This window comes from Carcharhinus amblyrhynchos, chromosome 11 (assembly GCF_965287045.1).
Source record: "Carcharhinus amblyrhynchos chromosome 11, sCarAmb.v2.hapA, whole genome shotgun sequence".
NCBI classification, from domain to species: Eukaryota; Metazoa; Chordata; class Chondrichthyes; order Carcharhiniformes; family Carcharhinidae; genus Carcharhinus; species Carcharhinus amblyrhynchos.
This window is the reverse complement of record NC_137334.1, coordinates 2,674,668-2,689,148: the sequence shown is the minus strand read 5'-3', so window position 1 is coordinate 2,689,148 and position 14,481 is coordinate 2,674,668. Positions and strand designations below refer to the sequence as shown.

The 14,481-nt window shown below is 42.1% G+C and overlaps 1 protein-coding gene and 1 long non-coding RNA gene across 6 annotated transcripts in view; both read left to right on the top strand.

Annotated features, from left to right (window-relative positions):
• pikfyve (phosphoinositide kinase, FYVE finger containing) overlaps positions 1-2,238 on the top strand; it is a 121,940-nt gene extending 119,702 nt beyond the window's left edge. For all 5 annotated transcript variants that reach the window (XM_080198392.1, XM_080198394.1, XM_080198393.1 and 2 more), the window contains one exon: positions 954-2,238. In XM_080198392.1, coding sequence (XP_080054518.1) covers positions 954-1,069 — 116 coding nt within the window. In that variant the 3' untranslated portion in view covers positions 1,070-2,238. The remainder of the gene's footprint in view (positions 1-953) is intronic.
• Positions 2,239-8,576: 6,338 nt separating this feature from the next.
• LOC145349823 (uncharacterized) lies at positions 8,577-13,227 on the top strand. Its single transcript, XR_013888146.1, has 3 exons — positions 8,577-8,736; positions 9,549-9,571; positions 12,969-13,227. It is a non-coding gene; the product is annotated as an uncharacterized LOC145349823 (long non-coding RNA).
• The last annotated feature ends 1,254 nt before the right edge of the window (positions 13,228-14,481 follow it).

Sequence of the window (14,481 nt, the reverse complement as noted above, 5' to 3'; positions counted from 1 at the left end):
GCTGAGCTCAACTCTGAGTTACTGAGTTTGTAAACTCAATGAATATTTAGGCATGCAATGGTGAGGGGTCTAAATTGCCATGAAATAGTTCTGTAGCACAAATATCAATGGCTTTCTGAAGTTGAGCATTTGTGAGTAGACTAGAAATGTCAAAACACATTCTGTCTATCTCACAAATGAGTAATGTCATATATGAATTTCATTGCCATTGTGAAAAAGAATGGCAAATTGTATCAAACAGCATGTCCCCTACACTGTTCACAATGGGCAAAGTACAGACCGAACCCAAACAGTCTGTGCTTGCAAAATATAGGCTGGAATTTTACCATCCTGCCCGCCACAGGAATCAGAGCAGACGAGAGGCGGACCATGGAAAGGTCTGTTGACCTCAGGCAGGATTTTACTGTTTTAGGACAAGTGAGGACCTAAAATCCTGCTCATAGTGTCCAATATTAGATGAAATGCTGCAATTTGACAACATTTGCTAAATAATGCTCAAAATTACACTGACTACCAATTTAAGATTGTCAGTTGAGTTCGCAGTGTGGCACATTGCGTGTACTGAGAGCTACACATATTAATAGACAAGGCCCTGTCTGTTGCAGATAAAAAGGACATATGTCCAGATTGTGCCTGTTTCAATAAACAAAATAGTGAAATCCATTCACTGGTTAATTCCACAGGGCGATGCCTTAGCCTACCAGAGTCAAGCTGCCTAGTTTCAATTTTAAACAGTAACTGTTAACTGTCAGTCAACATTAACTGGTGCATTCTCCAGCTGGACTAAGTAGAATCAACTTGCCAACCAATCAATACCCTCCTTTCATATCGGTATTCTTGCGATCGCCCTGATGAGTGCAAAATGAAAAGCCTCAACAAAATGTCTTCTTTCAGCAATACTAAAATTCTGTACTGCTAAACAACTATTACAATATTGCTATTTTCTCACGCAGGGAAAATGCCAACTGTGGTTTCTCCAGAACTTTATAGAACTAGGTTCTGTGAAGCAATGGACAAATATTTCCTGAAAGTCCCAGAACACTGGACAGGCCTGGGTGTGAGCTGCTGAAAAGACGGACAGCATTCTGGACATTGATGGGTTAAACTGCCTAACAACATTACTGAAGATATGCCACGGAAAGGGCGCGTATGTGGATTGTTTATTTGAAAGGAAGCTGATTCCATGGACAGCACTGAGTCAGAAAACACTGTATATACAATGGGTTTCATTACAGTATTACATCAGAACAGAAAGAGAACTTGCCAGTTTCAGTGGGAAAACAAACTCTTTAATTTTTAGGTTTATTTTGTGTGGACGAAAACTACTGTTTCATAAACGGCCCTATTTAAGGGAGATGAATGAGGCCTGCAAAACTTGAACTGTATTTCCACTTTGACATGCTTAAAATAAAGCATAATTAGATACTGCAAGTCGTTGAGGGTTTACTTTACAAAAAGCACAAAGTGCTTATCTCAAATTTTTTTTCAATGTATGTATACTTACACTGTAGATGCTCTTTATAATACCTTTGCAAGCTATAGGGAAAGCATGTATTAAATGGGGTATTGTACATAGATTGCCAGACTGTGTGATCTATAAAAATACTTGTTATCTCAGTGTTCATATATTAAGATATACTGCCTGTAAATAGAAGATTGAACAGGTTTCAGTGTTGATGTAACACTCCCATTGCAATATGTAACGGCAAAGCTGCAGAATTAGAATCACATATTCAAATTTCAGAACTGTTGCCATGAATTTTAATCCTGCAGTATTTTTCCCAGTGGTGCACTTTGTAAATCTTTTTTCTAACACGGGTACAGGTAGATTTGTAAATAGAAAATGCTGAAACTGGCAAATTGTGATTTGGGTTTTTTGCATTCCAAATTCATGCAAGTGTCTTTATATAACAAGTAACTTGAAAGAATTATAATTCAGGCTAATTTGACAACTGTTAGTGATGCACTTTGAAAAGCTGTTTTTGATCATGTTTGGAAACAGATGCAGTGTCCAACACATCTGGAATTTGAATTCACTATGAGATAAAATTCATTTTAGAGGATTGTCTAAGACAAAATAAATATCACCAAAACTCTTTCTGGTGCACTAATGTATAATAAATCTTTAAATTCTACAAGGTATTTTATAATGCTCAAAATGTGTTGTTATTTGAGACCATGTTGGTACTTCTGGAAATAACTGTGCTAATGGATATTACAATAAAATATGAAGAACAATGCTATGTTGGTGCATTTTTCACAATATGCCATTTATTATTTAGGCCACATGTAGTGTCGATTTATTAAATTGCTTGATTTTGTGAGATTATGAAACAAATTATTGATTTGAAATAAATACTGTGGATGCTGGAGATCTGAAATAAAAACAAGCTGCTGGAAAAGCCCAGCAGTTCCAAAGATGAGTCATGTTAAACTCAAAACATTAACTCTGCTCCTCTGTCCACAGATGTTATTAGACCTGCAGAGTTTTTCCAGGGTTTTGTTTTAATTCAAATTATTTAAATTTGGCTGGATTTTTCAAATGTTGAAAGGATAAATATTTCAAACTCACTTGTGGGTTTTCTGCTGGTTGCTTTAATTCTGTGTCAATAACCCCACTCTTGCACTAGTGGTGCGATTTAGAATAGAGTGTTGGGAATTGGATAGTTAGGGGAGTAAGGAAAGAAGGAGATACTCTTTGCTTTTGTTTCCTGTTTTTCTTATCCTGCAGGGAATGGCTTTAATCTGCTTCAGAATAGGAAACTTGTTTGGCAAGTTTCTAGTAAGTGACTACGGTTTTGCCTATCCCTAAGGTTCAACATAATCTAACAACGGGTGGTACGGTTAATTTAAAAAGAAGTAAAATAAATAATTGAATAAAACAATTAATTAGAACACATTAAAGATGGCAGGACAGGTGATGTGTTGCAGCTGCAGCATGTGGGAGCTACTGGATGTCATTTTGATCCAGGATAAACGTATCTGCAGTTAAATGTTTGAAGTTTGAGCAGCTTTGGCTCAGAGTTTAAGCTAAAGGCTGAACTACAGATATTGTGACATATCAAAGAGGTGGAGACAGTTGCACCTCTAAAGGCAGAGTCTATTGATTTGGTCAAATATAGGAGAATCTGACTGTAAGTGCGGCAAATAAGAGGACTCTGAGGGATGGAGCACAGAAGTCTCAACCTTTGCATTTGGTTAAAGTTTGTTTATTTAGTGTTACAAGTAGGTTTTCATTAACACTGCAATGATGTTACTGTGAAAACTGTCCATTAGGTTTGAGGTCTTTTTAGCTTATTTGGGTGAAATGGAAGTTGCAGTGTGGGTGAGCTAACTGAACATGGCATCATGGAAAGCCATGAATGGCTAGTACAGAAAGCCATTCAAGTGCGGGGGAACAAAAATGAATGTAGTGGTAGCAGGGGATGGTACATTCAAAGAGATTGACACTGTTCTCTGCAGCAAAAAGCATGAGTTCAGATGGCAATGTTGCCTGCCCAGTGCCAAGATTCGGGACACCTACTCAAGGCTGGAGACAAACTTAAAGTGGGAGGACACAGTTGTCGGGGTCAAGTCCATGTAGGTACGAATGACATTGACAGGACAAAGAAGGAGATTTTACATGGTCAGTGTGATAAATTAAGAAGCAGAACTTCAAAGGTCATAATCTCTGGATGATTATCTGAGCCACATGCAAATAGGCATAGGACCAATCATTCACAGTCTTTGAATGTGTGACTCAAAAGATTGGTGTGGGAGAAGTGGGTTTTGGTTCATGGTACACCGACACCAGTACCGGGGCAAGTGGAATCCGTACCTTTGGAATGATCCACCCAAACATGCTGGTGTTCATGTGTGCCATATAACTAGGGAAATAGAGAGGGTTTTCAACTAAATCATGGGGGCAAAGGCTTAAATTTGGGAAAATGTGGTAAATCAAAAAGCAGAGACAAGGGAAAGATATTACAAAAAATGAAAAACAGATTGTGTTGATGGAGGGATAGTGAGCACAAATCTAACAGTAAATCAACAGATGAGACTAGAGGTTATCTTTTAAAAAATGATAAAACTAAAACCTTATCTGAATGCTTATAGCATTCAAAACCAAACAGATGAACTGAATGAGCATATAGAAATGAATGAGTACGATTTGATACTCATTCTGGAGACATGTTGCAGCAGGGTGTGGATTGAGACCTGAATATGGAAGAGATCAGGATATTTAGGAATGACAGGAAACGAGGAAAAGGCGGAGAGACGGCTCCGTTAAAGATAATGTTAGCACAATACGGAGGTAAGATATAAGTTCAGGAAACCAGGATGTGGAAACATTTTGGGTAGAAATGAAAAAGGTAAAAAGAAATCACTTGTGGAAGTCATGTACAGGCCTGCTAACTGTAACCACATGGTAGGGTGAAGAGAAAGGAAGAAATAATCGGAGCTTGTCAAAAAGGTACAGAGATAACCATTGACGATTTTAACATGCATATAGATTGGAAAAATCGGATGAGCATAGGTAGCCTAGAGGAGAAGTTGAGGATAATTTCTTGGAGCAGCGTGCTCTGGAGTCAACAAGACAGCAGGCTGTACTAGACTTGGATTTGTCCAGTGGGATGGGCATAATTAATGATCTCATAGTGAAGGCGACCCTAGGAAGCCGTGACCGTAATATGATTGAATTTTATATTCAGTTTGAGGGAGAGAGGAATGGGGGCAGAATCATTGGCGAATTTGGCGGAGTGTCAGTTCTGGCCAGTGGAGCCAGTTTCCAGCTCCACTGGTCAGTTTTCTCTCCGGATCTTGTCACTTTAACTGTCAAAAAAAAAGATGTGTGCGTGGTTTAGTCACTCTAGCAAGGCGAGGACTCTTAGAGCTAGGAAATGACTCCACTGAGATCAGGGGACCGTTCTTACAGGGAAAGATCACAAACAAAAATTAATACCCCTCCCCCACCCCCATGGAGTTACCTCTGCAATTTTCCAATCTAATGGGACCTTCCCTGAATCCAGGCATCTTTGGAAAATTAAAACCAATACATCAACTATCTTGCTATACATTTCTTTTAAGACCCTAGGATGAAGTCCATCAGGACCCTGGCTCTTAACAACCTGCAGCTCCAGTAGTTTACTCAGTACCACTTCTCTGGTGACTACTCTGTGCATTCTGAAACATCCTCTTAAGCGTTTGTCACTTTAGTTTGCCAATTTACTTTAGCCACCTTAGCTTTTATACCATCATAATTAGCCTTACTTAAGTTTAAAAAATATGGGCAGAATCTTGAGGTCTATACTGACCTTTGTGCCGCTTTGGGCGGGGGGGGGGGGGGGGGTGGGGGGGGGGGTTGGTGTGGTGGATCCCCTCTATGTTCACATATGGGTAATTCTGTTGTAAACGTCACATTGGCAAGCTTTAAAAATCTTGTAAGGTGGGAAGAATCTGGCGAGGGAGTCTTTAATTACATTTAACATATGTATTAACGAGATTTGCAATTTCCAGGTTTCTCCAGATCTTGAGCTGCTGCTGGCAATCTCAAAGTGTATGGGCTCAATATCCTGCCCATATTTTATATAGTAACTGGGAGGTACTTCCAAGTACTTCACGATCCCATCTCTAATAATGAACTCTCAAATCTTGCCAATGACTGAAGTCAGGCTAACCGGATTATAATTTCCCATCTGCTGCCACCCTTCTTTCCTAAACAGCGGTGTTGCATTAGCTACTTTCCAGTCCTCTGGGATCCTCCCTGCCTCCAGTGATTCCTGAAAGATTACCACCAATGCCTCCATAATTTCCTCAGCTATCACCTTTAGAACCCTGGAGTGTAGTCAATCTGATCCTGGTGATTTATCCACCTTCAGACATTCCAGTTTTCCCAGAACCTTCTCTTGAGTGATGACCACTACATTCACCAATGCCGGCTGACTCTCCTGGAGCTTTGGCATCCCACTGGTGTCTTTCACCATGAAGACTGATGCAAAGTAACTATTCAGTTCCTCTGCCATTGCTTTGTTTCCTATTATTATTTCTCCGACCTCATTTTCCACTAGTCCAATGGCTATTTTTGCCTCTCTTAACCTTTTATATATTGAAAGAAACTTTTTTAAAATCTTCTTCTATATTACTAGCTAGCTTAACTCACATTTCATCTTCCTCCCCACCCCCCCCAATTGCTTTTTTAATTTGAAATGCTTCCCAAACACTTCTGGCTTCCCACTAACCCACTAATACTTCTGGCTTCCCACTAACCCTTGCCACTTTGTATGCTTTTTCTTTTGCTTTTATGCTGTCCTTGATTTCCCTCGTCAGCCATGGATGCCTTGTCCTCCCCTTAGCATGTTTCTTCCTCCTTGGGACGAATTTCTGTTGTGCCTCCTGAATAACTCCCAAAAACTCCTGCCCTTGTTGTTCCACTGTCTTCCCTGCTCAACTCCCTTTACAGTCAACTCTGGCCAGTTCCCCTCTCATGTCTTTGTAGTTAACATTATTTAATTGTAATTCCGTTCCATCTGATTCCAGCTTCTCCCTCTCAAGCTGCAGGGTAAATATCATATTGTGGTCACTGCTCCCTAAGGGTTCCTTCAGCTTAAGTTCCCTAATCAAGTCTGCCTCAATACACAGCAGAAATTCAGAACTGCCTGTTCCGTGGTAAGGCCCCAAAAGCTGCTCCAAACAAACCATCTCTTAGACATTCCACAAATTCCTTTTTTTGAGATCTATTACCTACCTGATTTTCCCAATCTACCTGCATATTGAAATCCTCCATGATTATTGTAATATTGCCTGTTTTATATGCCTTTTCTATCTCCTGATTTATTTTCTGCCCCACATCTTGACTACTGCAGAACAGGTGTACAAGGTTGGTTCTAGGAGTGAGAGAGAGGTTGGAATTGCTCTCCTTGGAGAGAAGATGGCTAAGAGGAGAAGGCTAGGACAGAGATGTTAAAAGCTAGGAGGTGCTGGACAGAGTAAATAGGAAGAAACTCTTCATAATTCGAAAAGGATCAAGAATGAAAGGACAGAGAATTAAAGCAATTTGCAAAGAAAGCAAATGCAATGTGTGAAAAAAAAAATTCACACAGTGAGTGGTTTGGATCTGGAATGCACTGTCTGGAAGTGTGGTGGAGGTAAGTTCAACTAAGACATTCAAGAGGGCATTAGATGATTAATTGAATTGAAACAATGTGCAGGAGTTGAGGAAAAGGCAAAGGTGCAGGTTAGGTTGATTGGCCATGCTAAATTGCCCTTTTATGTCAGGGGGATTAGTGAGGTAAATACATGGTATTACAGGGATAAGGTCTAGTAGGATTGTTGGTGCCGGCTCAATGGGCCAAATGGCCACCTTCTGCACTGTAAGGATTCTATGAATAGCGCTAACTTATAATGCTGATTCGGAGAGCAATTGCAGACACAATGAGCTAAGTAGTCTCCTTAAGCACCGGAATAACTCTGTGATTCTTCTCTGGCACTCACTGTGCTCCTCAAATGGCGTTCTGTTGTTATTCAAGATTTTAAACATTTAGATTTTATTTTTCTTTCTCAATCCAATCTTTGGTCTTCATATTTCTTTTTGTATTTAATGTGGCTCCTATTGACCGTTTGGATTTTTCTATTTTTTTCAATACATTGTTTAAGGGGATACATGCAGTGTTGGCCTCTTTTAAGCCAAACCAAGTAAACAAACTTGAGCTTAATCAGGACAAAGTAAAAGGGGCAGCTCCCCAAAAAGAGGGAGAACAGCCCGAACAAAATCAAAGTACAAAGGAAACTTAAAAACATCAAATTAAAATGTGATTATTAGGGTTGATAATGCACCCCAACGGGCGTGGAAGGCATCAATTGCGTCCATGGACACCGCATGGTCCCTCTCCAGGAACACCTGGCCCCCATGTAGCCACAGTAGAGGGGCAGACGGTCAGGATGGACGGGCCCCTGCGATTGTCCGCTACCTGGGCCTGGAAATGGTACGTTTTGCCAGGGCATGCGGTGTTGGAACCGTAAAGATGCCCGGTTAGTCTCCCATATCCAGCAAGTTACAACGCAAATGCTTTTTTTTTCAACTGAAGGGTGAGGAGCAGAAATCTAACCAAAGTGTAAGCCGCAGCAAAATACAGGTACGTGCAGGGACAGGGACAGAGATGCTGGAAAATCTCAGCACGTCTGACAGAATCTGTAGAGTTCTATTCTGTGTCCCCAGATGCTGTAAGAAGTCTCACAGCACCAGGTTAAAGTCCAACAGGTTTATTTGGTAGTGAAAACCACTAGCTTTCGGGGTTTGCTCCTTCGTCGGGGCAAACTCCGAAAGCTAGTGACTTTTGCTACCAAATAAACTGGTTGGACTTTAACCTGATGTTGTGAGACTTGTTACTGTGTTTACCCCAGATGCTGGCTGAGGTTCTCTGGTTTTGTTTCAGGTTTCTGGCATCCGCAGGGTTTTGCTTTAGTTTGGGGGCGGGGCTTGGGTGCAGCTGCTCAGCAGCTCCCTCTGCAGGTGCAGCCGGGGAGGAGGCGGCGCTGCCCGTCGCTCTCTCTCTCTCTCTCTCGCTCTCTGCGCACGCGTGGGGCCTGTATATCCAGGCGGCTCGAGCGCGCCTCTTCCTTTCGGTTCTGGGGTCTTGAGGTGAGCGTTTGGCGGCCCGGCACAATCCGATCCGCATCGGCTACTAAAACCAGCCATCGGCCGGCACTAACCTTTCCCCTCTCTTCCTTTTACAGATCCTTGGCGACATGAGAGCGAAGGTAAGCGTCGCTGGCTGTTTAAACGTTTTTTTTTCAAAAAAAGAGAAAATCGAATGGAAGGTGAGGGCTTGGGGCCTAGTTACCGAGGATGCGGGTGGGGAGGTGGGCCTCCGGGCGTCGCACAGCCTTCGGCCCCGCCGATCCCAGCTTCCAGCATTGCCTCCTGTCGCTCTGCCCCAGCTCTGGGAGCCATGCGGGGTTAAGGGGATGTATCTGCTCCCCCTCATGCTGGGCTGGGGTTCTTTCCCCTCTCCATAGCTGCAAGTTTCTACCAATTGTTTACTAAATGCTGGCAAGAAATGCATTGCTTCATTTTGCCAAAACCTTCATTTGTGCATTTGAAAGACTAATCTGTTTCTGGAGTTGTTCATTCAGTCAGATGTAGCCCAGCATGGGTCTTAAGTACTACAGTATGGTTTCCCTATTATTCCTTTCCAATTGCCCTAAAGGCTGGGTGGTATTGCCAATACTGGTTGCACTGAAGGTTGTTGGTAGCTATAACAAAGCTCACTTGTGTCCCAGTACAAGTTGGGCAGCATGGTGGCACATTTGTTAGCACTGCTGCATCTCCACACCAGTGGCCTGGGTTTGATTTCCAGTGTCGGTGACTGTGTGGAGTTTGCATGTTCTCCCATGACCCAAATGTTGTAGGTTAGGTGGATTGGCCATGGTAAATCTGTGGGGTTACAGGGATGGGCTTGAATAAGTAAGATGCTCTTTCAGAAGGTTGGTATGGGCTCAATGTCCCCATCTCCACTGAAGGGATTTTGTTGTTCTAAATTGTCAACTTCAATCTTTTTTTCTTTTTTCAGTGGCGGAAGAAGCGCATGCGCAGGTATGTAATGTGAAAATGTATTGCAGTTCCTATTCAATGGAGTGATGTGTGCTGAAAAACTTTGTCTTGTGCAGTTGTTTGTGTTTTTCTCAGTTGCAAGTGCTGCCTGGCTACTGATTATCCTCCTGTGTGTGTAATTCTGAGCATTTAGCAGTTGTGATGCACTTTCAAATGGGTGGATTGCAAGCTATCAGTCCAGTAAATTTCCCTTGTTTATCTCTTAAATCTATTGCTTGCCACCTGCATTTATGGCTTAGCAAGCAGTTATAGCAGCTAATAACAGCAGGATTAGGCCATTTAGTCCCTCAAGCCCACCCACCATTCAGTAAGATCACGAAACGGTGGCACAGTAATTGCCACTTTTGCCTCACGGTGCCAGGGACCCAGATTCAATTTTGATCTTTGGTCAATGTCCACAAAGTTTGAAAGTTCTCTCCATGTCTGTGGGGGTTTCCTCCCACACTTCCAAAGGTATGTGTTAAGTAGGATGGGCCATGATAAGTTGTCTCTTAGTGTGTCAGGGGGATTAGCAGGTTAAATACACAGGGTTACAGGGATGGGGCCTGGGTGGGATTATTGTTGATGGGCCAGGTGGTCAGGAAGGCAAATGGGATGCTGGCCTTCATAGCGAGGGGGATTGAATATAAAAGTAGGGAGGTCTTGCTGTGGCTATATAGGGCATTGGTAAGGCCACAGCTGGAGTACTGTGTGCAGTTTTGGGCGCTGTACTTACGCAAGGATATTTTAGCCTTGGAGGGAGTGCAGAGGAGGTTTACTGATGCCGGAGTTGAGGGGGTTGAGCTATGAGGAGAGGCTGAATAAACTAGGCTTGTACTCGTTAGAGTTTAGAAGAATGAGGGGAGATCTCATTGAGACGTATAAGATGATGAATGGGATGGATAGGATAGAGGTGGAGAGACTCTTCCCACTCAAAGGACAGTAGGACTAAGGGGCACAGCCTCAAAATAAAGGGGGGGCGGTTTAGAATGGAGTTGAGGAGGAACTTCTTCACTCAAAGGATGGTGAATCTCTGGAATTCTCTGCCCGTTGAAGTGGTGGAGGCTACCTCGCTAAATGTTTTTAAGACGTGGGTTGATGGGTTTTTGATGAGAGGGGATTAAGGGTTATGGGGAGAGGGCGGGAATGTGGAGCTGAGCCACAACAGATCAGCCATGATCTTATTGAATGGCGGGGCAGGCTCGAGGGGCCAGATGGCCTACTCCTGCTCCTATTTCTTATGTTCTTAAATGGTTACTACCTGCACTGTAGGGATTCTATGGCTGATCTGAGGCCTAACTCCATGTACCTGCCCTAGGCCCATGTCCCTTGATACCACACTCAATAAAAGTCTATCTCCCACTTAAAGCTAACAATTGAACCAGTATCCACTGCTGTTTGAGGAAGAGAATTCCAAACTTTCGGCACTCTGCAAGTAGAAATGTTTTCTAACATCTCTCTTGAATGGAGAAACATAATTTTTAGATTTATGACCTCTTGTTCTGGAGCCTACAACTAATGGAGCAGTTTGTCCTTAACCAATCTGTCCTTTCCTGTAAATATTTTGTAGACTTCTATCAGATCACACCCTCAACCTTCTGAATTTAGGAAATAATGGCCTAATTCGCCTAATCTTTCCTAGTGACTTAATCCCTTGAGTCCAGGTAGCATTCTTGTAAACCTGTGTTGAACTCCATGCAGGGCCAAAATATCCTCTCTAAGATGTTGTGCTCATGCAATAAGGAATTGATTTGGAAGTGTTCATCAAGCTGCAATGAAAAGGAACAACCTGTTTGCACACAGTGTCATGGGCAGTGAGATTTATGGTGGTGAAAGAAGCCGTTTCCTCTGATGGTATCCAGAACGGATGGTGTAACTTTACAGTTTCTTCGACTATTCAAGTGTGATAGATGTGTTTCTAGCAGACATGATAATGGCAATCTAAGTGGTCTTTGTGTATTTTTGAGGTAATGGTATGGAGGTGGAGTGAGTAAATGGAATTCATAGGTTAGTCATGATCAGACTTGAATAGGCTGCCCTCAAATGTCTTCCTTTTGTAATAGTTGAATTACTACTCTTAGTATCCAACTCTACCTGCTCCTTTTGAATGGGGGTTGTGGCTCTGTCATTAATTGCAGGTCATGTTGAAGTATTTAACTGTTTAGTTTTTACAAGGATATGCAAGCTTTTGTGATGACAACACTGGGGGAGGAGAATTTTCCTGCAATTAGAAATTGGGAAGACTAAAGCCACTGTTGTCAGCCCCTTTTCCGAACTGTTTCCTAGAAACTAACTCCATTTCAGTTCCTGTCACTGTTTATGATTAAACCAATATTCACAACCATACCCTTCATTTGACCTGGGGTGAATCCCTACAGTGCAGAAAGACACAATCTGGCCCATCAATTCGCGTTGACTTCAAAAGATAGACAATCCCTGGCCCTACCCTCATAAACTTGCACATTTATCATAGCCAATCCACCTAAGCTACTCATCTGAAGAGGCACTGGAGTGTGGCGACAAGGGGATTTTCACAGTAATTTCATTGCCGTGTTAATGTAAGCCTGCTTGTGTCTAGTAGATAAGTAAAATCTTTGGACTTTGGGAGGAAACTGGAGCACGGAGGAAACTCGTGCAAACTCCAAACGGACACCCAAGTTCCAGGTACTGAGAAGCTAACTACTATCGTCTATTAGCTTCTGGCCAAATTCATTATTGATCTAGGTGAAGAAACTTGAGCAGTCCAGCTTGGATTGCTGTTTTGAGAAGTCTGCACATTCTCCCTATGTCTGCATGGGTTTCCACTGGGTGTTCCAGTTTCCTCCCACAGTCCAAAGATGTGCAGGTTAGATTGATTGGCCATGCTAAAATTGTCTTAAGTATCAAGGACACTGGCAGGGTAAATACGTGGGGATAGGGGCTGGGTGGGATTGTGGTCAGTGCAGACTCGATGGGCTGACTGGTCTTCTGCACTGTAGGGGTTCTATGATTCTAACTGAGCACGTGGCTACATTTGCAGGTGATGCAAAGATAGGTGGCGGGACAGATAGTATTGAGGAGACATGGAGGCTGCAGAGGGATTGACATGTTAGGGTGGACAAAGAAGTGGCATGGAATGTAAAGTAGAAAAGTGAGATTATGCACTTATAGGCAGAATTTGAGTGTGGACTATTTTCCAAATGGGAAGAGAATCCAGAAATCGGAAATGCAAAGGGACTTGGGAATCTTGATTCAGGTTGATCATTTACTTTTGGATTTGACTCCCACTTTGATATGAGAAGATGCTGACTTAGCTTTGCTCAGTGCATTCTATTGCTGCTCCTCTATCCACCTTCCCAGATCACAGTTGCCCCCTTGACCTGTTTTTTTCATCCAACTAATGTTCCTGACTCTCTTGCAGGCTGAAGCGTAAAAGGCGAAAGATGAGGCAGAGGTCCAGGTGAACGACTGCTGAAGATGCAGTACTGACCAGGCTTTGTTAAATCTTACATGGCAAATGGACTTTGACACTTCTGTTTATACATCTTTTTCTAAGACCATTGGCTCAGAGGCACCTCGGATGCTGGTCATGAGAAGATCTTGTACATTGATCTGTTGTGGTACTGTGCCTTTATGTACAGTAGTTGCAAAATAAAATGGGAAAACTAATTTGTATCTTGCTTGATTGTTTTCCAAACAATTCGGAAATGTGTAGCACTAACACGGGCATTGAGAACATGCTGGTTGCTCTAATTGTATTGGGCATCTGATTTCACATATATCAGATACTTAGATTCCTTTTGTGACGAAGGGTGGTTGATATTTAAATATATACAGTTTTATTGAGATGAGTTCCTGCAATGTGCATTCTGCTGATATCGGTGGCTGTGGCCAGTGATCACCTCCCTGTATGTAATTATGAGCAGTTTGCACTTAATAATCAGTAGTACCATCGATCCAGCTAAGTTCCTTTGTAGTTTATACAGTATTGCCTGAAGTGACTGCACCGTTATTTGAGGCTCGTTTGCCAGATTGGTGTTCTAAATTGAAATAAATTATTAAGCTAAATGCAAAACAAAAGAAGCCATTTCTGAACTGAGCAGAGAATATGCAAGGTATGCCACTTCTTTATGGAAAGAATTACTTCCAGTTATTCATGGGATCTAGGTTGAATTGTTGGTTTTGTTTCAAACAGGAGGATGGTTTTTATTTTCATGATCACCAATGTGCTGCTTATGCAGAAATGACACATGGATGTAATAATTAAAGGGTTTTTGTTAGTTCCAGGTGGAACTGTGAGCCATGTAATTAAATTATCCAAGTTGGGTGAAGTTAAGAGTCGTTCATCAAGTTTAACTCATCCTGAACATCTGTTGGACTAATCAGTTAACACACTTTTTGCTGCTGAGATTGCCGGTTTGAAACACTAATCCTCCTCTCGTATTGCTAGACCTGACCTGAATGGTTCCAGCATTTGGTTCCACTTTACTTTTTTTGTGCGTGCCTTCGATTTCTGCTTATCTCCAGTTTTTGATGGTGGGTGCTGCTCTTTGCCCCATTTTCTGCATTGTTTTGTACTGCAGTATCAATGCAAATTTTTTGGATTTGACAGGAATGGCCTGTGTCTCAGTGAAATGCATTTGCAAATAGATGTGAAAATTTGGCTCCTCTGAAAATGAAATAAGCAGTCACAAATTTGTATCCTAATTATTCATTCATACCAAAGCTGCATGATTTTTCAGTCTAGGTTGTTTTGTTCAGGTTGAGGGTTGCATCTATAGAGTGGAGACATAAGGCACCTTTTTGGTATTTTTGTTGGCAATGGGCATTTGATTTCAGGTTTAGATGGCATCACTTGGGGGTGGGGAAATGGTTTAAACAACTCGTATTCAATTAAACTGAAAACATTTACTTGCCTCAGTTGGTGAAGGGTA